This window comes from Radiomyces spectabilis, assembly GCF_025331425.1.
Source record: "Radiomyces spectabilis strain NRRL 2753 chromosome Unknown BYT42scaffold_5, whole genome shotgun sequence".
Taxonomy (NCBI): Eukaryota; Fungi; Mucoromycota; class Mucoromycetes; order Mucorales; family Radiomycetaceae; genus Radiomyces; species Radiomyces spectabilis.
This window is the reverse complement of record NW_026251930.1, coordinates 1112264-1139121: the sequence shown is the minus strand read 5'-3', so window position 1 is coordinate 1139121 and position 26858 is coordinate 1112264. Positions and strand designations below refer to the sequence as shown.

Genomic DNA, 26858 nt, shown 5'->3' with positions numbered 1-26858 from the left:
GGAGTATGTGAGAGACAAATAATGGTGAACACTAATCTGCGATGACCGCATCACATGGTCAAGTGGGAAATTAACGCTAACCATTTACAGCCACTCGAGGAATACAATACTCATTTCGTACGCTGCACTGTATACTAGGTATAATGATTATTCATCGACCAGATGGCATGAACGCAATGTTATTGGTCTGGATAAAAAAAATTTTTTGTTCTTTTTTTGTCAGGTTCCACAAATCATGAAGAACCAAAAAAGAAAGAGTATGCAGAGAAGATATATGAGATAATGATATACAGAAATTACAGGCTAAATGAATAAATGATAACTAATGAGAGACATAAGAAAGAAGAAAAGAACGGAAGGGAAAAGATTGGAGGGAAACGATGGATATATATATATAAAGGTCCGAAAAGCGACGAGAGGGGGAAAGATAGAATGTCGTTGTTATTCTTCTTCTTCCTCCTCTTCTTCTATAATGGTTTTAGCGCCCAGCGAGTTGTTCATTCGTTCGCTGTTCATGCCGTAGATACTTAATCGGGATCTGGACAGACCCATATCAAATCGTCGTCCTGCTAACGGTCTTGTATCCTAATAAAAACACATGTTTAGTGAGCAAACTTGCACCATGTCACGGGACTTTAGCGATTCCTTACCATGGGACGAGACGTTAATGGACGAGGGTCCATGAGTGAAGGTGGTTTTGAAGGCTGCTCATCCATTTCTTCCTCGGAAATAGACGTAGGAGGCGACGACAAAGGTGAACTATGGGCGTCTTCGTCATCAGCATCATGATCGTCTTGTTCGTCTCCGTCTTCATCATCTTCGTTGAATGAGCTATCAGAAGACGAAGAAATGGAAGAGGGAGGTGAGATCGGCGAGGAAGCTATAGTTGGAGATAGTGCATGCTTTGATTCTTCCTGGATGATCATATTGTCATTGTACAGTTTAGGAGAGCAGGAGGTAATAGGAGAACATTGCTGAGCGCACAGATCTATTTCTACAGCCGTGGTTGGCACGGCGGTGGTACATTGGTGAGGCGGAATGCAGATCACAGACAAACTATTGGTAACGTTGCGAGGCGTGGTCCATGCGCTTTTTGGTTTCGGTGGTTCATTGCTGAAGGAATATTTGGTGTGGTGCTTGGAAGAAGAAACAGTGTGTACAGAGGGGGAAGAAGTTCGTACAAAGGATGTCGCACTGTAGCTTAATTGATCCAATTCGTTCATGGGGGGAACGGATACGGATGGCATGACAGGCTGATGTCTGTTTTTCAAACTACTGGAACGATACACTGGTGGTGAAAGCGGCAAATGGCTAGGTGTGGGTAATTGAGGTGGAGGAGGAGTAGGTATCGACATAGAGGATGTAATGGTGGATGACGATGAAGATGGTGTCATTTGTCGTGATGGAGTTGGACGCAATTCGTCTCCTTTGCCAAACCACGATTTGACCGAGGTCAGCCATCCAGTCTTCGGCTCAGGTATCCGTTGGGGTCCGTAACCATAAGTTGCTACTGACTTGGGGCTGATCGGCGATGAATAGCTCGAATCTGTAGACAAAGAAATGGATGCAGGTGTTGATGAAGGGGGAACCTCGGTTTGGACGGCTTGATCGACTTTTCGAGCGGCGGATGGATCGAGGGAAGGCTTGGCATGAGGAGCTTCCAACACTTTAGGTTGATGACTCATGTTGTCCAAAAGCATTTGCCACAGCGCGTTGCGAGAATTGCCCATGGTAGATCGCATACTGCTAACTGCGGTTGCATCGAAACCCGCTGACAGCAAAGCCGAATATAATTTTTGCTCAGTGGGTGTCATGGGAGGTTCGTCCGAGGAGAGTGCGATGTCGGTGAAATGGATGGAAGGTAAAGAGGCGCGTTGCTTATCGTTGGCATTGGATGCATACGACATGTTGGTCGTAGCACTCAAGGCAGGGGCGGAAAACCGAGTGGATCGTGGTGACAACTGCCATCCGAGGCTATTCCGCACCTGAGGCGAGAACATGGCGTATCGTTCACCGTTGGGTTTCTCGGTAGTGGGGGAACCGTAATCACGATGAGAAGAAGCCACAGTTACACAGTCTTCGTCATCCTCGGGTCGATTAGAGAAAAGAGAATCGGCATCGGAATAGGTCGAATCTTCGTCGTCCGTCACATCCATTCGCATCCACGGATGGTTGAGTATTTGATCAGTGGTCAGTCGATCCGCAGGATTCAGCTTCAACACCTGCCGAATCAAATCACTCGATTCTAGTTGAAAGTAACAACGGGAGTCAAGGAAACAAATGCAACAGATGGATCTGGTGAGTTGCTGTGTTTTCCTGGTCTGTCAGTGTTATTCTTGTTACCTACCTGAGGAGAAATAGGATGGAATTTGGTATTCAAGATTGACAATTTTGCGTTGCATGATGATTTCGGAATCGTCGTCAAACGGCAATTCGCCTGCTAAAAGGGTATAGAGAATGACGCCCAATGACCACACATCAATTTCGGGCCCTGTATGTCTCTGACGTTGAATGACTTCGGGAGCAGAATAGGCGAGACTGCCGCAAAATGTTTCCAGCATCTGATGCTTTTCCGAATGACGAGCAAATCCAAAATCGCAAATCTTGACGTTGTCGTTAGCGTCCAACAAGACATTTTCCAATTTCAAATCGCTATATATAAAGGGTGAGGGGGTCAGTTGGAGAGCCTATTTTTATGTTGATTATTGCCAGTTACCGATGGATGATCCCATGGGAATGACAGTATTTGACAGCATCGACGAGCTGCCTGAACCAAAACTGAGCGCGTTTTTCCGTACATCGTCCAAGGCGTGATAGGGCATCAAAAAGCTCGCCATTGGGACAGTATTCAGATACGATATGAATGTAAGATTCCGTGGCGATGATTTCGTACATGCGAACGACATTGGGGTGAATAAGCTGTCTATGATGATGGATCTCGCGTGCCATCAGCGAAGCATGTTGTTTGCTGATCCTTTTGACAGCCACTTGTTGACCCGTCAATTCGTGAATTCCCAATTTAACTTTGCCATAGGTACCCTAATTAATTGAGTGAGAAAAAAAGTAGAAAACCAAGACAATGCCACATCCATGGTTTCGCTAAAGACATAACAACAAGGAAACATTCGAGAGACTGAATAGTGATATTATTTACCTCTCCAATGGTGTCACGCAATGTGTAATTTCCAACAGTTGTCATTTTATGGGAGGATAGTTCTTTGAGGAGATCATTATAATCGGCGGCCAACTAGGACGAAAATAGATTAGGGTGTTTAAAAAAATGAGTCGAGTCGTTATGCTTCGTGAGGTTTTGAACACCGAAGTAAATAAATAAATTGGGAAAAAAAGCCAGAAAAAGATGAATACCTTTGCTTTTTGATTACGTGCAATGGAAGTACGATGAGATAGCATGCTGAGGATGAAGAGTGTAAAGATACAGGATAAAAACGAAAGGAACGGAACGGGTTAAGTATGGATACACGCCAAAAGAGAGAGCGAGAGAGACGGACGGACACGAGAATAAGATGAAGAGTAAGTGAAGAAAGGAATGTCAACGATGGTAATAATTGCAACCTTTGAAGTGGCAATGGTGAGAATGGAGTTTGAACAAGATGGAATTTATAATGAGATCATTAAATGAGAAAAAGGGAATTAGCAATAAAAACGGAGTAAAGAATAATAAAAAAAAATGGACAACAAGGCAAGACAACCAAACGCCCTAACAAAAAAAAATGAAAGAAAGAAAGAAAGAAAAGGAAGAAAAGGAAGAAAAGAGCGAGCGAGTGAGTGTGCGTTGAGTAAAGAGACGAAAGGGAAAAAGAAGAGGAGAAAAGGGGGGCCCAAAAAGGACCAAATAAACCAAAAAGTAGACTCAAAAGAAAAGGAGGAAATCGTCGCTTGGATTTTATTTTTGGTGCGCTTGCAACACATTCAACTAACTTTTACAGTAACTCGCGGTTGCACAGATCATCAACACTTTATTTCTCAGATATAAATGTCCTCTTTGACAGAAAAGTAAGCCAACAACAACAATAACAACAACAACAACCCCGCTCATTCCAAAACGAAAAGCATATACAGTACAAAAAAAGCACTCCACTTTTATGTTATTTCCATTCCCTCTATTATTATTTTTTTACTCATGCAAAGTAATTCAGCATATCACGTTCTTGCATCGCCTATTGGTTTGCTGGAATTCCCTTTTCTATTGTTATTCAGCAAAAACGTCGCTCATTACCTTCTTTTTTTTTTTTTTTGGTAGGGGATCAGTGGTCCTAATTTTATTGGAGCTTTCAATACCTAATCGAGTATGTCGTACAGCACCAGTGCTTCCAACAAATAATGTCAATGGCAATCAAAAACCAATTTCATCCTTTTAGAAAATAAAGTCACTTTGCTTTTGCTTATAACAGGCCGTACACCCGCTGTGCAATGGATGCCGCCTGCCACCGGAGGCCGCCCTCTTACATTGAGCGACTTTCGTCAGACAAAACGCCTAACGCATACACGACATAACCTGGGCGAGAACTCTTGACGGACTTTGATATATCAATGACAACCTTATGGAAATCATATTTTTGTCTTCAATTTTATCTTTTTTCTTTTGATTCTCTCTCTCTCGGTATCATTGTATCAAGATCCCATCCGCATCCATCATCCTGACCATTCTTATCCTGTGTATCTAACTTGGTTAAATCGACTACCATCCTCAAAAAGGTAAGCGTCAAGTGGTCTACCATCGATTTTGCTCCGGGAAAACAGACTTACCTCTCCTTTGGATTGCTTCTCATGATATGGTTTTCGAGATGTCTTCCCGATTATTGTATTTGGTATTTTATATTTCATGTACATATTCTTTTCGCAGTCTTTTCCTCTTTTTTTCCCACAGGGTTTTTTATGAGGTTTTTACTGACGCGACCATTGTTTTTTTATCATCATGTACTTTATTTGTTTTTTTTTTCTTTTATTCGGGGGACTCTCGATATCTGGAATCCAGCTCGAAATTACCGACACTTCTGGCCACGTCAATATTTTTTGCCTGCTCAAGCTGACACCACCGATCCATCGCTTAACTGTCCCTGGAAGCAATTTTATTTACCGCATCGAAGAAGAAGCTTACCTGGCGGTCCGTATCATCTTTTTTTCCCGGTACACCATTTGGTTCAAAGGCAAGTCCAATTTCTTTTCCTTTGCTATGATGTATAATGAACGTATACCAATTCAAAAAATTTTCAATGTCATATAATCCAAGTCATGTCAAGCGATCAATGGCTATTGAAAACTCAAATAACAAAGGTAAAATTTCTTGACGACACTTAAATCAATCAAAGAGCTTACTAACTCATTTTTTTTAAATACCCAACATACCCACACATCTTTCTAGATCTATCATAGCCTGAGCGGATGGAACTGAGGGGGTCAATCAGTGCTGCCCTGCGCGTGTTCAGAAACAAATCACGTTGCAACGTATGCCATAGGTTGTCATTAATATACCAACGTCCGTCAAGAGTTCTCGCCCAGGTGATGCCGTGTATGCGTAAGGCTTTTTGTCTGACGAAAGTCACTCAATGTAAGAGGGCGGCCTCCGGTGGTAGGCGGCATCCATTGCACAGCGGGTGTACGGCCTGTTATGCTTATTGAAGAGTAAAAATAATGCGAATTGGAATGTTGAATTCCGCTAATTGGTTGTCCCGTTTTTTTTTTTTGTTTTTTGTTTTTTGTTTTGGCTGATCTGATTAATATTTCTTAACTTATTCTTATGGTTAAATTGTTGGGCTTTGGTGAAGCCATCAGCAATCATTACATGAGCGCTCTTTGTCTTCATATCGCCAATTGAGCAGGTTGTCAAGTCCAGTGTATGAATACATCCTCCTATCTGCCTTGCAGACATTGAAAAGTAGTCAATGCAATGATTAATTTGTCTTCATGATCTTTCCTTCTCGAGTCATTTACCCAACCATCTGGCAGAATGATTAAGAAATTTTGGAAACCGCATGGATACAAGCTATCACATGCTTCATTTATTCTTGTCATTGATGTTTCTCTTTCCAAAAAATCTTCCCTTCATTTTACTTTTGACAACTGACCAGAACTGTTCAATTGGATTTATTCAGGTGAATAGAGAGTTACAAATCAATATCGTCGAAAATGAATTTGCTTTCCGACACCAGTAGTGCTATGGGTAGGAGCATTATTTTGACAAGGTAATGTTCCTTTTCGGATTATTGTCCATTCTACCAAGAGTAATCTTTAATGAGCTTAGACAATCCATACAAATTTTGCTACAAAAACTCGGTAAACAACACCATGCTTGATCTTCAGTTCTACAGAATTGAGTGGACTTCAAAGTCATAAATTGGCATGCACAAAGTAGACTTATGTATTCGCTGTCTACATCATGCCTTTGAATATATTGCGGTATACATAGCTTTTGTTATAAGGCCCTCTATAACACAAGAATGAAATCGAAGATACATAGCGTCATTGAAAAGAAAAACTGAACTGACGCATAGTAATCAAGGGCTATGCAGATGTCATTGTTATGTTGAATGCAAGCTATAAAAGAAAAAGTGGGGGTGCTACACAAATCCTGAAAAGTGTAACATTGCAAATCGCCAATTTTCTTCCAATCATCCATGGTAAAAGACTTGGCTTGTTTCGATTTGGCGGATTCAACACATTCATGTGGAGAGGCCCAAGAAAAAATGCTGGCTATATCTATAAAAGGCAATCGAGGGTTCATTGCGTGGTCATCATGATTAGACACTTTGGACATTTTTCCCTCCCCTTCTTCTCTTTCTCCAGCTCCCCTTTCTTTGGTCGGTGCATCATTTCACTTATTCCATGGTAATCAACCTAAATTCCTATCCAATGATCAACATTGTTCTATTGAACCATCTTTCCCGATATCAGTCGAATTCTGCATGGCCATCATCATCTCAAAAAAGTGGCAAAAGTAGCACAAGTGATAATGGACATTGAAAGACATGCAACAATAGAATTTTTTGTCAGAAGTGTTGCTAAATCTCTGATATCTAGGAAACCCCACCACCTGAAAAGACCACATTTCCAATCGATATATTTGACTCGTTTTCAGCAAGCACGGTGCCGCGGTCAGACGGGTATTCAAACGAAGCCAATCGAATTCGACGACGAGCAGTGACTTCCACCGATGATCCAGCATGGCATCGCCTACACAATGACGCTGAGGACGACCAAGACATCTTGCTCGATCGAATAGGTGACCGATTGTCGTTGCTTCTTCGAGAAGCTCACGAAGCTGTCCTCGATTATCAACCGAAAACGCCCACGGCTAAAAGAGTCACTCGACCCAAAGTCCGTCGACGCTCGGTGCTAATAGCACCCAAGCCATCCCGATCACGAAGGCGACGGCTGTCATCATCTTCCACATTCAACATCGCTACCGGCCATGCCTCGTCTTTTTCATCGACAGCATCGGCCTTGTCTCTTAATGCATCAATATCATATTCATCCACCACCGTATCTCGAGACACTGTTCATCATGTTAGTCGCCGTCTGAAGCGAGAAACGGATTTGGGAACACGGATGCACGATCCAACCGTGGAATCGTATGAGCGGTTACACCAATCCATCGTGATGTTAGACTCGTTATCGCGAGACTTGCATGTAGCAAACGATTCATGGCAACCTCAATTATCGTTACTACTGGTATTGCTGCCCTTGTTTTATATACCGACTCTCATCCTCGGCATCGTGCCAACTATTCCCAATATCATGACCGGCTGGCTCTTACTATTTTCCATGCTGAAAATCCGCCCTCCCGACACACAATACCATGAATCCCCACCCGGCTCATTTGCCAACAACGACCTTGATCAATCGATGACCGTAGAAACATCACGGTATCCCATAGGACGACGACACTCCTTCTAACCCATTCATTTATACGTGACATTCTCTCTTTTTTCATCAGACATACAACATTTCCTTCCATATATTACGCTTTGTATTCTATGCTTTCTCTCTCTTTCTCCCTCTCTCATTCTATGCAGCTGCTCATATCATTTTGCTTTTCATCCACACACTCTACCACTGTTTGCTCTTTCTCGTTGTTTCACACCATATCATTGCCCTTCCCTCACCCCAACATGATCACGATAAAATGACAAGTACGATTTATTTTCTCTATATATAAATGCAGGACATGTAGGTGTATCTTGCATTGCATGGTGGCTTCGATTTTGCTGAAAAGAAAAAGAAAAAAAGAAAGAACAAGCAGCACAAACAAAAGGAGAGATGATGTAGATCGCAGAAATAAAGGAAGACGGGAAGTAGAACAGGCTATTACGATTAGATGAGGGGAGTTATTAAAAGAAAGAGGGCGTATTTACATGATAATTTGAGGTTCAGTGATATTAGAGGAGATGGCCTTGTGTGGTAAGATGGAGCCTCCGTTCACGTAAATTTCATCGTTGATGGTGACATCGTCTCCCAGAACGGAGCAGCCTTCCAACCGTGACCAACGACCGACCGAGGAATGCCAGCCCACGATACTCGAGTTCACCCAAGCAAAGTCTTTAATTTTAGCCCCTTCAAGGATAACACAGCGTTGCAGACGCACACCATCACCAATCACAACATCCGGTCCAACCACGACGTTCGGTCCAATACGGCAATTCTTGCCAATCTTGGCACTGGGATGGATCATGACATTTCCCTTGTGCACGAAATCGCAATCGACGCCAGCAAGCTCGGGGGAGTTCTTCTTGGCCAAATGAGCCAAGTAAAGACAGGTACCGGTCAAGAAGTCCTTTGGCTGACCGACATCCATCCAGAATCCTTCCAGATCAAAGGTATGCAACTGACCGTCATTGGCAACGTGGGGAAACACTTCTTTTTCAATCGAGGTAGGCTTGAGTTCAATTCGATTCAAGACCGAGGGACTCAAAATGTAAAGACCGGCATTGATTTTGTTGCTGATGAATTCCTTGGGCTTTTCGACAAATCGTTCTATTTTAGTCGATCCATTTTGATTCACCACTACACCATATTTGGAAGGATCGTCCACTTTGGTAACCTAGATAAAAAGCCCGCCTTAGCATCAAAAATAAAAATAAAAGACGAACCCTTCTCTTTTCCGAACTTGTGGTGGGAGGGGGGAAAGGACCCCCACGCTCCATCTTCTGTCGGTGTCTTATCCTTGTTACTTACCACAATGGTGCCTTCGTTGCCGTGACCCAAATGGAAATCTCTCAATTGTTCGAATGGGTAATCACAAATGACGTCGCTGTTCAGAACAAAGAATGGACTGTCATCCTTGGCCAAAATGTCTCGTGCCAAAGCCAAAGGTCCCGCCGTGCCAAGAGGTTCCGTTTCCACCGAAAACGTAATCTTGATACCAAACTGCTTTTCATATTGCTGTAAAGCTGCCACCATAATTTCAGGACGATAATTGACGGCCAGCACAATATCTGTCACGCCCGCCTATACAAACAGTCAGTCAGATAAACTCCCTGTTTCTAGATGACCCCCATGGGAACATTACCTTGGCAAGATGTTCAATCTGATGAAGGATCATGGGCTTGTTGGCAAACTCCACGAGGGGCTTGGGCAGAGTGAGGGTCAAAGGACGAAGACGAGTGCCGAAACCTGATATATAAAAAAGAAAATCAGGGAACCGCCTTAGTGAACGAGTTTATCGCTACGTTACCTCCAACGAGAATGAGCGCTTTCATGGTAACGAGACAAGTAAAAAAAATAAAGGAGGCGCAAGTGGATGAAAAAAAAAGGTCCTCTGACGAGAAGTAAAAAAAGATGAAGAAGAAAACGGAAAAAGCGGGCAGACAATGATAACGTTATTTATTGGCAAAACTTGGCACAGACTCAGAATTTAGGCAACGCCCAAATGGAAAACGCGCGCTATTCTTGAAAATTCCGCTCTTAGTGCTTGGTCTGCCGATCCTCTCGAATATGTCTTTTTCAACGTGTTCATTTGTCGTCTTGCGCCCTTCATAACTTGCGTGACTCTTCTTTGGAATATTTTCACGCCGATGACTTTTTGGTTAACTTGCCGTTTGGCCATTTCTTGATGATATTATGGAAAAAGAAAAAAGCAGCCATCCCCTTAGAAATCAAAAAAAAAACATTACATACAGATAGATCCGCCGCAATAACAAACTCCCCCCTTTTTTTGGCAAATCAGTAACATCTATCTTTATCCATCGATAAAAGGCTACTATGGAGCGACCGATTTCGCTTAGTCCAATTCAGCCTTAATTATTGCGAAACATCCCGATACTGGCGTTGGTATGTGAACTGCGAAAATATGATGGCCTCACCGTCGGTGATCCAAATAGGCAACCTTGGCAGAATGGGTCCTAACACCTGATTTCGAACCCAAAGAGGCTAATGACGTTGTACAAAATGGGCAACGGATCGTCATTGATGGCTTCCCAGTTTTTTCCAGCCACGTCGCAACATCCGTTTTTGAGCCAAGCACGGATATTTTTCTCGACAATTCTTTTCGAAAATGTACCGTTTGAATTCCAACCACCTTGCTGCTTACAGTAACGGATCCATATATCAACTAACGGCCTGTTTATGTTCCGCTCACTGCCACATGCAGAAAAAAAGAGTAAACATTCCCGAGGAACAAGGTCTATTCCAATATTACCTACGTAAGGAATCAACCCATTCGTTCTTTCCTCATGTGGCACCATTTGTGTAAAAATAGGGAAATAAGTAACAATAACAATGTAAAAACAAAGCATCAATCCTCAATATGATTTATCAAGGCCTTTTCAATCTTTACTTATTGTTTCTCTCTTCCGACGTCTCCGAACGTGAACGGATTCAGAAGCTTGGCATAATGGCAAAACGTACTTACAGTGAAGATGCTAACAATAATAAGGCGATAGAAGCGTAGCGAACGAAGAAAAAGAAACTGTTTATCGTTCAATAGGGAGTTGCATGCGTAAGAGGCGTACATCTAGTTACAGATCAAAAGAGAAAATCATAAGCTACCCAAGGAGTTTCCAGAGTAGACGACTTGATTCACAAAAAGAACATCCCTGCATTATCCTACATCCGTCAATCGGGCACTGTATATGAATCGGAACTACATAATTTATCAGAGAACGCCGTCCGCTAAGCAATTACGATGAGTGGTGAAATTTTGGGTTGTTCTCTCACAACTGGACCTTCAGTTTGTATGATGTGGGATGAGTTGATTTCACCCCAGATCATGTTACTCAGCTTACCACATAAACGTGAGGGGAGCATTATGGTAATATATCGAGAATTTCCTCTGACAAATTATAAAAAATACTCGTTAATCATGTATTTTTCCACCCAAAGCCATGGTTCAGGGCATCCTCTCCATCAAAGGGCGCGAACCTCTTGGTAACTCGGAGAAAGTTCAGTGTTATTTCAAGCTTTTGGCTTCTATGGGGCACAGATGTTCCAAAAAAGGCAATACAGTGTTTATAAAAGTGCTCCTAAGGCGTGTCACCGCCACAACTAAATAGAGATTATTATCACAAGACTGCATAGAAACATTATCTTTCATTGCCTCATGAACAAGAATCAACAACGTGATTGGCATCATTAAAGAAAGTGATGAAGAAAAAATTCCAACGGTAATCGACCTGGACCTTTTTGCCACTCAAAGCGCCGGAGATGAAACAATCCCGAATTTCGACCCAAATGATAATTAGCCGCTTTAGCCAAGTGCTGCAACATTGTGTCGAGGAACTTCCAAGGATATTCGTAGAGTTGAACAGCGAACTACATGTGCTGCAAGTATTTCGTTTGTTCAAGGTTAGATGATATGAAGCAAAGCAATTCCATTTATTGGGAGGAGCAAGTCATTGCTGTTTGGCAAGGATAACATCTATGATTCACGATGGGAAGCCAGATATAGCGGGCATTGACATGTTGGTTCGGTGGTTCACCAGGGATAAGCTCCAGATATCTTCTCGAATTGTGCTTAATAATGCGCTGCGTGACGGTACCAATAAGAATGAGAAGCATACGTCCCGGCCATATGAACTGGGAATTCTCGTAGATCGATTACTGTCGAGTTTTTCGATCTAAATCGAAGGACTCACTCAGCCACCATATTTCTGTCATACTTGTTGAAAGTACGGAAAGTGTCACTCATAGGGAAGGTCATGCAAGCGAAATCTAAAATTACGTATATAGTTATTTGTATCGTAGTCATTTTGAGGCAAATCATAGGAACTATCATATACCTGTACAAATCAAAAAATACACTTCGACATCACAGGAAAGGGATAGGTAAAAATTGGGTATTATTTGGGTTAAAATGCAAGGTTTGGGTAAAATGCATAATTCCCCTAGTTAGTGCCCAACTGTTACCTTATTATTTAAAGCAAAAATTGGGTAAATAAACAGAATCGTAAAAAATTGGATAGTTCATTTCAAACGTTTTATGCAATCAAATTATGATAACGTGACCCATATTACTTCTTTTGTATTCAAAAGGTCATTTTTTTCTCTGCTGGTGATTGTGAAAAAGTCATCTAGTCGAATTCCATCCCCGAACCTCTCGTTGCTTGATTTTTACAGTTTATTCAACTTTTGAAGTCACAAATAAAATCGGTGTTCAAATGACCAATAAAAAAATGTGGAAGCAACCAATGAGAAATCTGATTGAACGAAATAAATTGGGAAAAAGATGATAAGTCAAAAAATGTGGTCAGACAGACGAAAAATAGAAAAAGAGCAAGTCAGTATGACTATAGAATGCAGATGGCTTACCTGTAAACATCTACAGGCCTTCGTTGCCCGGAAAAACCAACCAAGTGGGCCAGGACGGACTACGCAGTACTGTTCAGCGCTTGTCGAACGTGGAGAGCACGCGCCGGAACCGTCGATGGTCGGCCAGTTGAATAAACTATTATAGGAAAATCATATTTAGAATTACAAATTTCTATTCTTAAAGGATCAACAGCCTTGAGCTTACCTTCAGTTCAATGCAAAAAAAAAAAGACAACCTCGGAGAAAAAGATGATCTTGAAAGGTAGAATGGAGGTTCGGGGAAAAGGAAAGAACTTTGGCAGACGCGGTGGGATGTCCATTTTATAGACTTTTTTGATGGACTGCTGTTGAGCCAGTCACTGTTGGGAAATTTCGTGAGAAGTATCATCGCATCAGCTGCGATGTACAAAAAAAAAAGGGGGGGGGTGGTAATAGAGCAGAACTCAAAGAAGCAAACAAAAAACTTTTCATGTCTTCAAACCAAATGTGAAAGGACCGTAAACCTAGACGCGGTACTACAAGAAGCTTTTGTGGTCTCTTGCATCCGAATAAGGAGGCCTCAAAACATCAGCTGCAATGCACAGTAGACAAAAAAAGAGAGAAAGAGAACAGTGTTCCACGGAATGACAGGAAGCAATCAAGAATCGTGATACCATTCTTTAGGATAAGTCGAAGTACAGGAAAAATAGGGACCGGATGATATCAGAATTGAAAGGTGGCATCATCCATGATCGAGAACTTCTGTTCACTTGCCTTTACTATTTGAGTGAAGAGTTGTATTGTTCATTTACGGTACATGCAGTTATGAATGAAAAATATTTTACAGGCGGTGACGACGACGAAATTCGTACCCAATTTTTGCTTTAAATAATAAGATAACAGTTGGGCACTAACTAGGGAAATTATGCATTTCACCCAAATCTTGCATTTTTACCCAAATAATACCCAATTTTAACCTACCTCTTTTCTATGGATGATTATGGTGATTATGGGGTTCTTACTGAATCGCTGTCTGTTTCACACACTTTAATTACTATCCTGATGCAATTGGATCATTGACTTTGGATTAGTGTGTATGAACTGAAACCTCGCACGCTGGACAAGGTGAGGTCTATTTACGGTATTTCATAGTTGCATTAATATCTTGGACGATGTACTAAGGACTATGATGCCACCGATGAACACATGCCTTAGTAGGGAGGGTGGAAGATATCGACTCGCGGCTACGACGACTGAAAACTCTTTGCCAACTGATGTATTTGATTTCCATGGCTCGCTAGCTAAAATACTGAATATGATCCAATTTTAATCATTGCGCAAAAAGCCAAAAAAAAAAAAAAATCTCGCCATTGTGCGGTGGATAAGAGTTAGTCGTGATCGGCCGCTCGAATAGTTATTTCGAAATGTGGGGTTTTCCACCTAATGTTTGGTCTCAAATTAGCTGACACGGTCGTACAAGGTTGCCAATGGATCGTCTCTTATCTATCCCAATAGATAAATTACTGGGTTTTAAGGAATTGCTGAGTAAGGGCTTTTTGAGAGGATTTGACCCCCCAAAAAAGCACTGTTCCACTTGCAACAGTTGCTTCTAGTTTACATGATCTATATTACAATGGCCTATTTATGCTCTTACATCTCGCGCGACCTGCAAAAAAATAAAAAGCAGTCCGCATTCCCGGGAAACAAACTGTATTTTAATATTACCTACAGAAGAATCAAATGTTTATCCTCGTGTGAGAACATTATAGAAAGAACAGCCAAAAAAAAAGAAGACCGACGATAGACAGTTGGAAGCATGCCTATTATACCATTGGTTCTGTTTATTCCTCTTCCTGTTGTCTGGTTACCGTATTCTATTTTCTCAATCGCTCAAGCGGCATTCCGATGCGTGGCACGTGGACGACTAGGCGAAAAAGGGAGATAATGTGTATTAGGAAGCCAAGAAAACAGAAGGATGCATGCATAAGCTGGGCGTTTCTATCGACATGCGGCATATAGGTCACATATCTACAAAGTACAAGCTAGCAACAGATAATCGAGTCAATAACACCGGCATCATTTTTATTACTAAAGAATAACGTGCCATAATAAGAGACAAAAAACGACGTTTTCCAGTATCCAGATGTCGATAAATAATGTCTATTTGTTGCCACGATCTGACGCCGAAGTGGCGGGTATAAATGGTGGGCGAACATGGATTTATCTGGTTCTCCAAAGTAGAAGCTGACCGTGAATTCAGGGTGGTGCAACGTATTATATGACGTTATTCATTGGACCTTTTAGAGGATCCTCTTGTAGTTGCTGAGACGGTTGCAAATGCCACAAGGTAAAAAAAAAAAAAAAGCTCTATCAACGTTTTTGGAGATTATCATCTGATGCACTGCCTAATCTATAACTTAATCATGAATGCCTAGATCTCTGTAAATACACAGGTTTTCCTTGCCGCTTTTTAGTATAGAATGATGAATTATCGCCGAATGAATGAGAAAAAGATCATAAGAGGATTGAGTGTGAGTCAATCCTCGGAAGAGGTACTTTCAAGCCGTCCAATAAGAATAAGTACCTTATGGGAGTGACATAATAGAGGGGTTCGATAGCAATCTGAATAAGGTATGTCTCAAATAAATCAGGTACTTTACGTTGATTGGGTAGAGCTCCGAATCTGTGTTTTGCGATTGGATAAAATGTTGGATTCTGCAAAATATTTTTTTCCGATTAAAGATGTTGCTGCTTTCAGGCAAAATTCTTCTCATTTGGGATGATGACGCTAATGTCCAAATTAGGTTAGCGTTTTTTAACATCGTCGCTTTTTTTTTTCTCTGTCCTGCCCGAGCCAGATAAATTTGTATCCCAGCTCGTCTACTCCGATGTTCCCAAATCTTACAGCTTGTGGGTTCCACGGAAGGGAACGTTGGGTGTAAGAAGTCAAGGAGGAATGACCATTCAAGAAGGCCATGGAGACAAAAAGCGCTAGCAACTCCGACTGTGGGGAAAAGTCGGTATTTTTTTTTCCTGTTTCACGCTTTTTTTTGTTTATATATACCTAGGCAAATCATGAATCTGCAGAAGCTTTTCTCCATAATTATTTTGAATCATGTTTCAACTTAAAGGGAAGGCTTTGTTCGCAGCCTCCACTACTTTGGCTGCAACTGGTTTCTTACTATTCGGTTATGACCAGGTAAACGTCCGGACCTTTCTCTTTTTTTCATGCTCCTTTCAATCGTTTCAATTCCATTAAAAACTCATCCGAAATATTTTATTTTCGATTTGGATGTTAGGGTGTCATGTCCGGTATTGTCGATAATGAGCATTGGAAAGATTTAATGGGTTTCAGCAATGAAAGCTCCACATCTGCACTGGTGGGTGCGGTGGTGGCCTTGTACGAAATTGGATGTATGTTTGGTGCCCTAGTTACCGGCAAATTGGGTGATATGCTTGGTCGACGAAATACGATTCGTCTTGGTTCAGTCATTCTTATTATTGGCGCCGTTTTGCAAACCGCCACGGTCAACATGGGCATGACCATTGCTTCCCGTATCATTACGGGTTTCGGTAACGGAATGAACACCGCCACGGTACCCGTCTATCAATCCGAAGTGTCACCTCCCAAATCTCGTGGTGCTCACGTCTGCTTTGAATGTTTCCTACTCGTAGTCGGTATTGGTATTGCCTATTGGTTGGAATACGGTCTCTACTTTGTCGGTGGCGAATTCGCGTGGCGATTCCCTTTGGCTTTTCAAAACTTGTTTGCCCTCATTTTGATCGCCGGTACTTTTGTCTTGCCAGAAACTCCCCGTTGGCTCGTGGCGCATGATCGGGATGAAGAAGCGAAAGAAGTGCTGGCCCGTTTATGGACTGACGGTGACAAGGATCATCCTCGATGTATCGCTGAATACGAAGAAATCCGTGACGGTATCGATCTTGAACGCCGCGAAGGCATCTCCTCGTACAAGGAATTGTTCTCCAAGGGCAAATTCAACAACCGTTACCGTGTGTGTCTTGGTATGCTGAGTCAAATCATCCAGCAGCTTTGCGGTATCAATGTGACAACCTACTATCTGGCGACGGTCATGGCCCAAGCAGGCATGGACCGAGCCACGTCCATGTTAATGGCCGGCGTCGATTCCATTGTGTACGGTCTTGGCTCCTTGTTGCCTATTGTCCTTGTCGAAAGAATCGGTCGTCGCAAGATCATGATCTGGGGTCTTGTCTTGCAAACGATTACCCTGGTGTGCATTGGTGGTTGTCAAAAGGCCCAGATCGACGGTTTTACAGGTGCTGGTAGCGGCGCGGTGGCCTTTACCATGTTATATAACTTTGTATTTGGCGCCAGCTGGCTCGGTATGGCGTGGTTATATCCTGCAGAAATCTTTAGCACGGGCCTTCGTGCCAAGGGCAATTCGTTCTCTACGGCGGCCAACTGGTTGGGTAACTTCGTGGTGGCTATGATTGCTCCTGTTCTGTTCGAATATATCACGTTTTGGACCTATATCCTGTTTGCTTTCCTCAACGTCATCTTTACCCCCATGGTATATTTCTGGTTCCCCGAAACCAAAGGTCTCTCGCTGGAGCAGATCGAAATTCTGTTTGCCACGGAAGAACTCAAGGACGATGCCAAATCGGTTGCTTCCCATATTGGTTCCAATTACGACAGCGAGAAACCCCACGATCCCGAAAATGGATCTGTCCGACCCAAGAGTTACCGCAATCAAAGCAATCTTTCTCAAGACGTTCAGCATGCTTCGTCTCAAAAATTCGAGACATCCGTTTCCGAGAAGGCTCCCAACTACAAGTAATTCTTTTTAATATGTCTTGGTATATGTCTTTGTCTCGCCTCTTTTTCCCCATCTGGGATTTTGGTTTCTCTTTTTTTTCCTAATTTTCATTGGTAATTTTTTTTTTCTTACTTTACTCTTTTCCATTATTCCAAATCAGCTAGTTAAACTTTAATAGCTATCCCTTCTTTGAAGATAATTTATTATTTTATTGTTCTTCTTTCCTTCCTCCCCCCCCAATGTCTCTATTTTTTGTATACTATTCGTCCATTAGAAAAAAACTCTTTTTTTTTTCTTATCTTTGTTAATTAAACTTTTTTTGTGTGCTTTTTATTCAAAGATGGTTGGAAATGGTATGAAAAGTGTGTTGATAGATGGTGGTGAAAGAAGACGACAGAAAAGGTGGATCGGGACCATGTGACACATGATAAATGACCGCAATATGCAAATCCACCAAATGGAGATTATAATTTCATCATTGAAAAGGGTCATTAACCTGATCTGGAAACCTAAATTTTTTCCTCACCAGATCTTTTTTTCTTACTCGACGCGGGGAAGATCGGGAAACCTTGCCCTTTTGTCCTTGTGTATTTTCGTTCCCACAGTTTTTCGGACTTGTTCCAAACTTTGAGAACCACATCATCATCATTGAGAGAAATCATTATCGCTTTTTTTATTCGGCGGGACGTGATTGGTAGGTGGCGGCCCGTAAAATTTGGATATCGTGAATTTGGGACAAACCACCGGTACTGGCGGTCCAGCCAATCCAGGCGTTAGTAGGATGGTTAATGTAACGGCAGATGTCAACTTGCGTGGTCAGTACAGGGGTGTAATCTTTGTCCGTAGGATGACCCTTCACATCTGTCGCTAAGCTTATCTCTATCTGTTGGGTCCCGGTAAGCACCCTTACTCTCACATGAATCCACTCGCCACAAGTCATGATAGGAATTCGGGATGTGTGACCCAAGGAAAAATCATGATGGGCCGAGTTACCCAATGGCGGTAAGCGGCCCTGAATACTGATATGATTACCCGACGGGTCTGCGCACCGATCTGAGCTCTTGTAAGTATCGAATTCAATGACTAAACTTTAATCCCACCACCAGCAACCAGGGTCAATTCTTCCATGAAAATCCCAAAAATATCAATCATTGGTTCTTTTTTGTTACCTGTTACGTAGACCGCCATATCCTAGATCACAACCACCTACCGGCAAAATACATTTTAGTTCCAAGTGATCCCATTTTCTGGGCCAAACGGCTCCAAGCAGTTCCACTTACCTCGTCCTAATGTTACATCGGAATCGCCACGTATGACAAAGGCGAGCCCATCAGCTCCTTCACGAGATGGTTGTCCATTACGGTCGGTTATACGAAAGGCGAACTCTACCTCGAATCCTCCTGATGTGAGGTCGAGAGACGTCTCGCAAAAAACTCCGCCGCATTGAGAAGGTTCATCTTGGGTTAGTCGCACAATCGCCGTTTGATTGCCATTGTCAAGGACCGTCGCCGTGCCCGCCAAATGCGTATGTTGTGTGTCACCCACGTTCGGTAAAACCACTGAATAAGATAGAAAAATAAATCAGACCCGCAGAATACAAGCAGTTGAAATACCCCCCGGCCCAATTCTCTGAAACAGATGAATGATGGGTACCTTGCTCACACGACAAAACGTATTTTTTGATTGGATCGTGACCGCTTTGGTTTGCATGTTCTCCTCTGGCCATGCGCCAAGCCAACGACCCTTGGAAAACGTCATTAAATAACATGAGAAGCACTGTTGTTTTTGCTTGACATCATCTCTCCATGACATACCACTTTGCCGACCGACAAGCTCGTCGTCATTGACATGCTGACGTTGACTCGCTTGCATTAATTCTTGCTCTTCACGCGCATGACGTCCCTTAAGTTCCAGTCTTCTTGCATCCGATAATTGACGCTGTCGCTTGGTTGAAAGCGTCTCCAAATACTGGATAATGGCAAAGAATTGTAAACACACTTTTCTTTCCACGTTGCATTTACTGTTCCCGCTTTCCCCTTTCCTCCTTACCCCTCAATAAGAAGGGGGGCTAGCCGAAAATTTCTCGGTGGTTTGTGTCGAATGCGTACCTTGCATAATCTGTCTTCATCCACCAAGGTTCGCCTTGACAAGACGGTTGGCCAGTTGCGCGTGTAACGACGAGTGACATCGACGACTTCTTCACATGAGAAAGCAATACAGTAGGTGAGCTGCTTGTTCCATCCGGCACTGTAAAGAAGTGGCTGCCAACAATGGATCAATGACAGTGGTCGATAGAGGGTGATTCCTTCATCCACTTACACGGTCGTAAGCTTCTTCACACGCATCACAATGAATCCATCGCTGTTGAGATTCGGAGAATACTTCCGTCCACACATGATCTATTTTGTACCATCGATTCTGTCAATATCTAATCTGGATAATACTTCCTTTTTCTCTCCTTCTCAACCTGTCTTATCAAACACCAATCGCGCTTCGACGCCAATGGCACGACAACACAAGGTGAAACACTACGATTATGCAAACCTTGTTTTTTCAGTATCACCGGAATTTTTTTCGTCAAACAGCATGAAAATTGGTACTTGCATTTGCCCATTCACCGCACCGACCTCGTCGGGTGACCAGCAATCGGCCTGGATCACTTGAAGAACGTCATGGTCATTCAACGTTATTTACAGCACTTTGTTCTCCTATTATCCGCTTACTTGTAGCGTGGGAATCGCGTATGCTGCTTGCACGTCAAACAAGCATATAGTTCAACAGTGGGAGCATCGTACTGGAGATCCTCCGCGGTAGGCGTGGTATGCATGACATAGCGCGTTTGCCCCTAAATTCAAACCCATCAATCTGACTATCCGTTCGTTTTTTTGACAGCGACCAATATTTCACAAAATCTTACACCACAGTGATCGCACAAAGGTTGATCTACCCAGGTAAAAAATTCATGTTTAAACCAGTGCAGCAATCGTCGAATGACGCGCGAGTCGAGATCATCCTCGTACGATTCAGTCTCTGCTTCATCGTATAGCCGCTGAAGAGGAATGCAGTCCATGGCCTTATCCTGCAAAAATAGCGTGCCCACATTTTAGCGTTTCGCTTCCATTGCCACTTTTACGCTAAAAAAGTTGGCCTACCAAAAGCGCCTGGTTTTCGTACCGCAACACACCTTCACTATGCTTTCGAATTTCACTTAGAAACTGATTGTAGTCATTCAAAGCTGCGGTGTGAGATGTCAAGGTAGAAGACAAAGTGGAAGAACATCGAGCAGAATTATCTGCAGGGGGCCGAGTACCACGTTGTCTTAGCAAGGTGGACCATATGGACATGACATGGTCAATTATTTCATTGGCTTCCTCACTGTCCATGGTTTGCTGTGAAGTCAGGAATAAAAGCAGCAGCGCAAAGCAATTATAACTCCGCAGCTGTCGAGTGATTTATTTATTACCAGATCATGGATTGGATTCCGTGCTCGACCATTCGCTCTTTTTGGGATCATACGTATAAATCTATACAAGTTGGAAGCCTGTTCAGTTGATTAATATTAACTTGTTGAGAAGCTGGAGTGATTACCTTTCTTTGGGGCGGAAACGTCACGTGGTCAAAGTGTTCCACTTGGATTATCTTGAAAACGAGAAGGCAAAAGTTGTCCATAGCAATACCATGGAGGAGCTGGTCGCTGGACGCCGTGGTGTCTGCAGGAAATTCGAGTCGCTGGCAGGCAAAGGCTTTGGGATCCATTTTCGGGACTTCGCCTCGGGACGGCCATGTGAATGTGGCGCGGACGGCTGGATCGAGCGCTTTCCATTGTCTCTGACGTTCATCTTCCCAATACTGTGAGGCAGAGGAGGCATGATCCGTAACATTGGGAGGCGGAAATCGAGTGACCTGAATCGGTGCAGAGGCAATGTAAAACTTGCCTTTAAATTTGTAATATTCCTGGGTCTTTGGCATCATCCTATGCTCACACAAGGTTTATTTTTTTATTCTCCTTTCTCTGCGGTCATACTAGATGGAAAATGGTCATCGAATCTTACCAGGACAGTTGCGCGTTGGGATCTGATTTGATATCGCCCATCAAGATATTATCGTTGACTGCGAGCAAAAATTCCATAAAGCGTGGATCATCCTCGAGAAAGGCCTGAAAAGCAAGACAATGCATCGATGCGTCGCCTGAGCGTCGTAGGTTGGACATGGACAGGTACACTGGTGAACGAGACGAGTTGAGTTGAGAAGGCTGTACCTTGTTCTACTCGGTGTCTGAAAGACCCGAGGGCGGGAAAAGAAGGTTTGACTTACCTTGGTTGCAGGAACCAAAGTAGTTGTCTTGATAGCTCTTGCATAACCAAGGATACCAAGGAGGAGTAGTTCGATGGCTCAAGATGGGGGAATCAGGAGAGGAGGAAATAGCCATGGCGAAAGGTCGAAATTGTTCATTCGAGAAATAGTGCCAAGTCTAGCTTTTGAAAAATTAATAAAGTGATCGCCCAATATGAGAAAAAACGAGTTTTTCGTGTCACCCGTTTCCGGAGACTGAAGTGGCTTGAGAGAGTGGGTTGTTCTCTTTCCACGGGTCTGACGCGTTTGACTAGCTGCTAGTCTATTGGCGCCTTCTCTTTTTTTTTTATACTAACGACATGCTTTTTCTATGGAAGTCAACCCTATGAAGGAATCTTTATGACTAGATCGATTTTGGAAAGCTAATATTTCACTTTGTTGTCGTTGTCTGCGGTTGCAAACGTTGTATAACCTATAAAAATAAGCCACGAGTCTTCGTGCCCCTGGAAATCAATGATTGGTTGCGCAGACAATGAAATTGTTTTGTTGTATTTATACAAATAAAAAATGGAGTATCCTCTGCTCTGCATCTTCCTCTTCTTCTTTTCCTTTCACTAGTGATTCAATACGCAAAGTACCATCAACATCATTAACATCACTGTTTCCATGCATTGCCAAGCGCTCGGGTGCGAAATGATCTGTAGCATTCTTTAGGGACCGAAACCGTCTTCCTCTCGGTAGGAAACAAGTTTTGGACGTTGCAACGGACTTTTGGGCCAATTCAGCTCCAATAAGCGGACATCAATTGAAGTGACCTCTACGAATTTTTTTTGGACCAGTGCAGGCTGCTGGTTTTGTCAGAGACATCTCGACGCGTTTCAGCAGAAAACAAACCGATTTTCTGACAAGCTTCGCCCGAAATCCCGGAATGTCAAAACAGCTCGCTTCGGATGATGCTTTCAATATCGAAGAATTCATCCAAACGTCCGAAACGATTCGTTATGCGGGACGCTGTGAAGCCTTTCGGCATAATGCTATCTCAGCCAAACTCGGACTGAGTAAGATGAAACGCGACCATTACCAGTTTCTCTTTGAATTCTACGATTTCGCGTATGGTGACGAGCAGCGGTTCTGTGATTATCTACGCCCACTACCTTCACATAATTCTCTTGGTTGGCTCAACCAAAAATTTGCTACGTTAACTCTGCACGGACAAATTTACAGAAGCAAGGAATCGTCGGTCCAAAGCAACCATTCCTCTCACGCAGAATTTTTAAACCTCCGATCAAAGCCTTGGTCAACAGAAGACTAGCCCATTTGCAACGTTGCCATCGTTTAAATGATGGGACTTTTTTTCCGGTTGATCCCATGCACTTGCTCGGTCTCCAATAGAGGTACATATGTGCAAGTCTTGTTCGAAGGTTTGAATTCTGACACGAACCAAGCGTGGTCTGGGCACGTCCTATAATTTGTTGAACACAAGCTAAGGAGAAACGAAGATTAAGCTTTTGCTTCTGTGTGCGCTGGTTGTCACTTTTACGCAACCATAATTGCATTTCTGACGGCGTGATGATCGAAGCCCTGGACCTCAGCGAATAGACGGTGGATGACTCTCTTTGGCTGATGATACCCCCCCCCCCCAGTTTTACGTCCGTTCCTGGCAAGTGCCTGCCAACGATTGGTCGCCGATTGGAGCGACAGAGACATCTACCAGGCTGGATCGAAGCCTTCATCGACTTTTTGGAAGCGTTTCCTGGGGAGGACTACTATGCTCGTTACGTAGGCGTGTGCAGGGGCCTCCAGCGTCCCATCGATCGAACCATGGATGATATGCTCAGCAGAAGGGGACCCATGGCGGATTTCCTCGGTACTTTGGGTGATTTGGATATCGAGTTGACTTGCCATACCTTTGAGTTCACTAACGCCCGGCTGGATCCCGAAACGTTGATGGCCGAGCGAGATTTGCAGGAACAGGTACTGATCGCCTTTTTCGGTGAGGACCGCCTTTTTCGGTGTGGACCGCGTTTTAAACCGCCAACCAGGAGGTTTACTCTTCTTGCGCCCCCAGCGAATCTGGCGTACAACTGTTTCAGGTCATTGAAGCTTGTCCTCCATTCTATCAAAGGGCACACCATTCTGGTTTCACGCCGATGTAGCATTTCCCTTGTCACCAACTTTGCTGGGACCAGCTGGATAGAGTCTGTTGGATTTGACGACGTACCAGTTGGTTACAGTACAGTGGTCATTCTGCATATTGACCCAGGAAACGATAAATACCGTTCAATCATGCCTGGGATGAGAGATATCATCAATCTCACGTAGCAGATCACCGTTGTCATCGCGAAATACATTGCCGTGGATACACCCATGTCCATGCGGGATGCTGTTTGCCAGCAGATCTTTGACCTATGTCATCCCACGTCGGCACGGCTGCCAGAAGGTTTGGCACATCTGTATGCGGAGCTCCAGGGGAGCAAAGCTGCCTATTACCAGTACCAGGAACTACAGCGTCGGCGTTTGCCGCCATCTATTCGCACCGCCGGCAACGACAATGTGCAGGCAGCAGCAGGAAATCGGAACGGTCCGCTTCCAGACAACCATGTAATTTCTGGAGCTCCACCAAGCTTGGGTTGGTGAATGGCTGTTGTGGGTTTCCGATCCGAAGAAATATTTCGAAATTTCGTTGACTTCGTTTTGTTGCCAGCAATGAAATTGTTTCATCTGGTGATAGATTAAACAACTTTGCTCTTTCACACAGTGGTGACATATTTCGAACTATGAAAGATGATCATTAACTTGGCGCAATGTGGCGGTTAATCATGATAGCAGTATTCGCCCTGACCTGTACTATATGATCTCATTTCTGCCAAATAGAGAACGATATTGCCCATTTCCTTCGTCTTGTTGTTTATGTATCCTTATAAAAATTTGCCTTGTGGTCGTCTCTTTTCTCTAGATTTTCAATAACTCGCTTTTGCTGCGATAGTGTTTTTTCTTTCGTGTCGCCCAGATTTTATATGCATCGCCTCATATTAGGCTCATTAGAGTACGAACTTTGTAGTTACTGTGGAGTGGGTTCAGAAGGGAAAGCATAATGGCAATCCGATGTTTAATGGGGTGAGATGCGCAATACCGAAAAGTAGGAAAAGAAAAACTAAGCTCGACCAACAGAAATGGTAGTTTTTATTTAAAAGGTTTAAGAGACCATACATAGTCTAAATTTATTAAGTGAACTATGATACAGTATATACTCGAATGAGTTAGCTTTACGACCTGCATCGGAACGGAAGAAGCTCTAACCAAGACTTGGTGAGATTCAAGTCGCTTGCTGTTCGGCTGTAACAAGGGTACAGTGGCGGCCATTGATTGATTCTCCCGGTTGCTTCATATGTGGAAGAAAAGTGCACTCGAGCTTGCTTTGCGGAAACGTCTCCTGGAATGCTGCAACGAATCCACTTCTCTGAGCCTGCGAAAAATCCATCACTAAGCCAGAAAAGTTCTTCTCCAAGAACGAAGTCAAAGGTACGGAAAAAGGCGAGGAAGTAAGCCTTGAAATGGCTGCTGGAGAGTCCATCCAACACTACCTGAAAGACGACGGCATACTTGTTCAGGTCTTAAAAAACCATGTTGGCCCTACAGAGGTAAAAGCCATCTGCGAAGCAGTCGTACGCAACATCGGTGAGCAGATTGACTGACAGATCCACGCGGGCTGCAATTGCAGGTGCACAAAAACTGATACACATCTGTCCCGGCATCATATCCACCGACTGGAGGAATCCGGGGAAGTCTTCTGTAAGACGCTTCGATGCGTCGTAGCTCGATTCAATCCCTGGGTTGCAGCCGAGTTTTCCGTTTTCCATGAGTGCAGTACGTCTCAGACTCTTAAGCTTGCCGAAATGGTGCAAGTCTTCATTGATATCTCGCACAGGAAGCACCAGATATTCGGGGCGGATCATCCAGGAAGGAGTCGGCTATTTTATGCAGCGTCATTTCCCGTTGTGCCTCCAAAGTGACTCGTTTTTCGCGATGGCGATCAGCGCGGTTGAAACGATGGAGTCTACCGTCAAGTGTCAGTATAAAGCGATGCAATTTAGAAAAACTACTCACTCATCGTGGACGCGAGAAAGTGCCCGCAAGTAATTTTGGAAGTCGGTGGCATTGCCGGTTTTACCGCTGTTCTCGGCGAGTTCCGTGTACACTGCTTCAATTCCAGCAGCTCTTCGATTTTTCAGCTCCGTTTGGAGCGCCCAATGGAAGATGCTTTTTCGTCTATAAATCAAGCACTGCGACCATTCTAGTCGTTGTTTCTTGGCCGATGTCTTCTTTGCGTTGACTTGCGCTTTTTGTTTGCACGTTCGTTTTTTAGATCCTGTGAAAGGAAGTGCCGAGAGGCTGATTTTCCGGCAAGTGGCGGGGAAGCTACAGAGAACAAAGAACAAAAATCTATTCTCGCGTTTGATTGAGATCGCATTCGCGAATAAGTTGAAGGAGTTGTTCCCGTCGTTGTTGTTGTTCGGCAACCTTTGAAGTTCCTGATGCTTTGTCGGTCTATGGTTCGGACAGGCAAAAGATCGCGCGGATTTGTGACACTTTTTCGTCCTCCAAAACCCGTCTTTCGAAAAGAGTTCGGCGTCCTCGGAAGAAAACGCCAAGGTCCAAACGTACCGTGAGTGTGGTGAGCTTTGTGGGTAAGTTTGCCACCGTAACCAATCAACTTGAAGTTCACCTTCACATCGCACGAAGATGTGAATCACAACCGTTTTACAAAAGATGTACTGTCTTGACACGGCATCTCAATGCGCGCAATCGACGAAACCGGCAAGGCACAACTACGTGATGCTGTCACCACCCTGGATACGGTCTAGTTCTTTTGCAGCCACTCCGAGCCCATGTCGGTGTCATACTCCATTTCTGTGAATTCAAAAGCGCCAAAGGTAATTTGCTGGATTTTGTCTCCATCGGTCCACTTGTCAAAAAGTTCATGAAGGAAGAAAGAAAAAAGGTGATACTGTAGTTTGATTACTCAAT

The 26858-nt window shown here is 43.4% G+C and overlaps 8 protein-coding genes across 8 annotated transcripts; 3 read left to right on the top strand and 5 right to left on the bottom strand.

Moving 5' to 3' along the window:
- Nucleotides 1–441: 441 nt before the first annotated feature.
- Nucleotides 442–3411, bottom strand: BYT42DRAFT_613067 (kinase-like domain-containing protein; the record flags this gene model as incomplete). The annotated part of the gene is made up of 6 exons (XM_051571699.1): nucleotides 442–585; nucleotides 651–2245; nucleotides 2348–2652; nucleotides 2717–3039; nucleotides 3155–3247; nucleotides 3367–3411. 6 exons carry the CDS (start codon nucleotides 3409–3411, stop codon nucleotides 442–444), a joined length of 2505 nt encoding a protein of 834 aa, XP_051424557.1.
- A 3153-nt stretch (nucleotides 3412–6564) lies between these two features.
- Nucleotides 6565–8150, top strand: BYT42DRAFT_565921 (uncharacterized protein). The gene is made up of 2 exons (XM_051567908.1): nucleotides 6565–6846; nucleotides 7039–8150. Exons 1-2 carry the CDS (start codon nucleotides 6844–6846, stop codon nucleotides 7912–7914), a joined length of 879 nt encoding a protein of 292 aa, XP_051424556.1. The 5' UTR covers nucleotides 6565–6843; the 3' UTR covers nucleotides 7915–8150.
- On the bottom strand, nucleotides 8151–9779 carry BYT42DRAFT_565918 (mannose-1-phosphate guanyltransferase). Its single transcript, XM_051567907.1, has 4 exons — nucleotides 9692–9779; nucleotides 9527–9630; nucleotides 9193–9465; nucleotides 8151–9058 (listed from the first exon to the last, which is right to left on the bottom strand). Exons 1-4 carry the CDS (start codon nucleotides 9714–9716, stop codon nucleotides 8369–8371), a joined length of 1092 nt encoding a protein of 363 aa, XP_051424555.1. The 5' UTR covers nucleotides 9717–9779; the 3' UTR covers nucleotides 8151–8368.
- Nucleotides 9780–15856: 6077 nt separating this feature from the next.
- BYT42DRAFT_494293 (general substrate transporter) lies at nucleotides 15857–17558 on the top strand (the record flags this gene model as incomplete). The annotated part of the gene is made up of 2 exons (XM_051564290.1): nucleotides 15857–15940; nucleotides 16041–17558. The coding sequence occupies 2 exons, from the start codon at nucleotides 15857–15859 to the stop codon at nucleotides 17556–17558; spliced, it is 1602 nt and encodes a 533-aa protein (XP_051424554.1).
- A 302-nt stretch (nucleotides 17559–17860) lies between these two features.
- On the bottom strand, nucleotides 17861–20954 carry BYT42DRAFT_565911 (uncharacterized protein). The gene is made up of 12 exons (XM_051567906.1): nucleotides 20690–20954; nucleotides 20455–20616; nucleotides 20261–20382; nucleotides 20142–20196; nucleotides 20005–20065; nucleotides 19857–19936; nucleotides 19646–19798; nucleotides 19352–19505; nucleotides 19191–19280; nucleotides 18818–19096; nucleotides 18707–18743; nucleotides 17861–18625 (listed from the first exon to the last, which is right to left on the bottom strand). The coding sequence occupies exons 1-12, from the start codon at nucleotides 20918–20920 to the stop codon at nucleotides 18211–18213; spliced, it is 1839 nt and encodes a 612-aa protein (XP_051424553.1). The 5' UTR covers nucleotides 20921–20954; the 3' UTR covers nucleotides 17861–18210.
- Nucleotides 20955–21047: 93 nt separating this feature from the next.
- BYT42DRAFT_494212 (uncharacterized protein) lies at nucleotides 21048–21747 on the bottom strand (the record flags this gene model as incomplete). The annotated part of the gene is made up of 2 exons (XM_051564285.1): nucleotides 21048–21510; nucleotides 21590–21747. The coding sequence occupies 2 exons, from the start codon at nucleotides 21745–21747 to the stop codon at nucleotides 21048–21050; spliced, it is 621 nt and encodes a 206-aa protein (XP_051424552.1).
- A 1551-nt stretch (nucleotides 21748–23298) lies between these two features.
- Nucleotides 23299–24255, top strand: BYT42DRAFT_299378 (uncharacterized protein). The gene has a single exon (XM_051562904.1). The coding sequence runs from the start codon at nucleotides 23454–23456 to the stop codon at nucleotides 24150–24152; it is 699 nt and encodes a 232-aa protein (XP_051424551.1). The 5' UTR covers nucleotides 23299–23453; the 3' UTR covers nucleotides 24153–24255.
- Nucleotides 24256–25347: 1092 nt separating this feature from the next.
- BYT42DRAFT_604257 (uncharacterized protein) lies at nucleotides 25348–26853 on the bottom strand. The gene is made up of 5 exons (XM_051571100.1): nucleotides 26596–26853; nucleotides 26496–26556; nucleotides 25938–26169; nucleotides 25845–25887; nucleotides 25348–25801 (listed from the first exon to the last, which is right to left on the bottom strand). Exons 1-5 carry the CDS (start codon nucleotides 26620–26622, stop codon nucleotides 25445–25447), a joined length of 720 nt encoding a protein of 239 aa, XP_051424550.1. The 5' UTR covers nucleotides 26623–26853; the 3' UTR covers nucleotides 25348–25444.
- Between the last annotated feature and the right edge of the window lie 5 nt (nucleotides 26854–26858).

Coding starts and splice junctions, on each gene's coding strand:
- BYT42DRAFT_565918 (XM_051567907.1), bottom strand. CDS start 9,716: ATGAAAGCGCTCATTCTCGTTGGAG. Junction 9,466..9,526: donor AGATTGAACATCTTGCCAAG/GTAATGTTCCCA, acceptor CTGTTTGTATAG/GCGGGCGTGACAGATATTGT. Junction 9,059..9,192: donor GCAACGAAGGCACCATTGTG/GTAAGTAACAAG, acceptor CTTTTTATCTAG/GTTACCAAAGTGGACGATCC.
- BYT42DRAFT_565911 (XM_051567906.1), bottom strand. CDS start 20,920: ATGGACAGTGAGGAAGCCAATGAAATAATTGACCATGTCATGTCCATA. Junction 20,197..20,260: donor ACGCGATTCCCACGCTACAA/GTAAGCGGATAA, acceptor ACGTTCTTCAAG/TGATCCAGGCCGATTGCTGG. Junction 19,937..20,004: donor ATTGGTGTTTGATAAGACAG/GTTGAGAAGGAG, acceptor GGTACAAAATAG/ATCATGTGTGGACGGAAGTA.
- BYT42DRAFT_299378 (XM_051562904.1), top strand. CDS start 23,454: ATGATACCCCCCCCCCCCAGTTTTACGTCCGTTCCTGGCAAGTGCCTG.
- BYT42DRAFT_604257 (XM_051571100.1), bottom strand. CDS start 26,622: ATGCCGTGTCAAGACAGTACATCTTTT. Junction 26,557..26,595: donor GTCAAGACAGTACATCTTTT/GTAAAACGGTTG, acceptor TGCGATGTGAAG/GTGAACTTCAAGTTGATTGG. Junction 25,802..25,844: donor ATCGCCATCGCGAAAAACGA/GTCACTTTGGAG, acceptor TGCATAAAATAG/CCGACTCCTTCCTGGATGAT.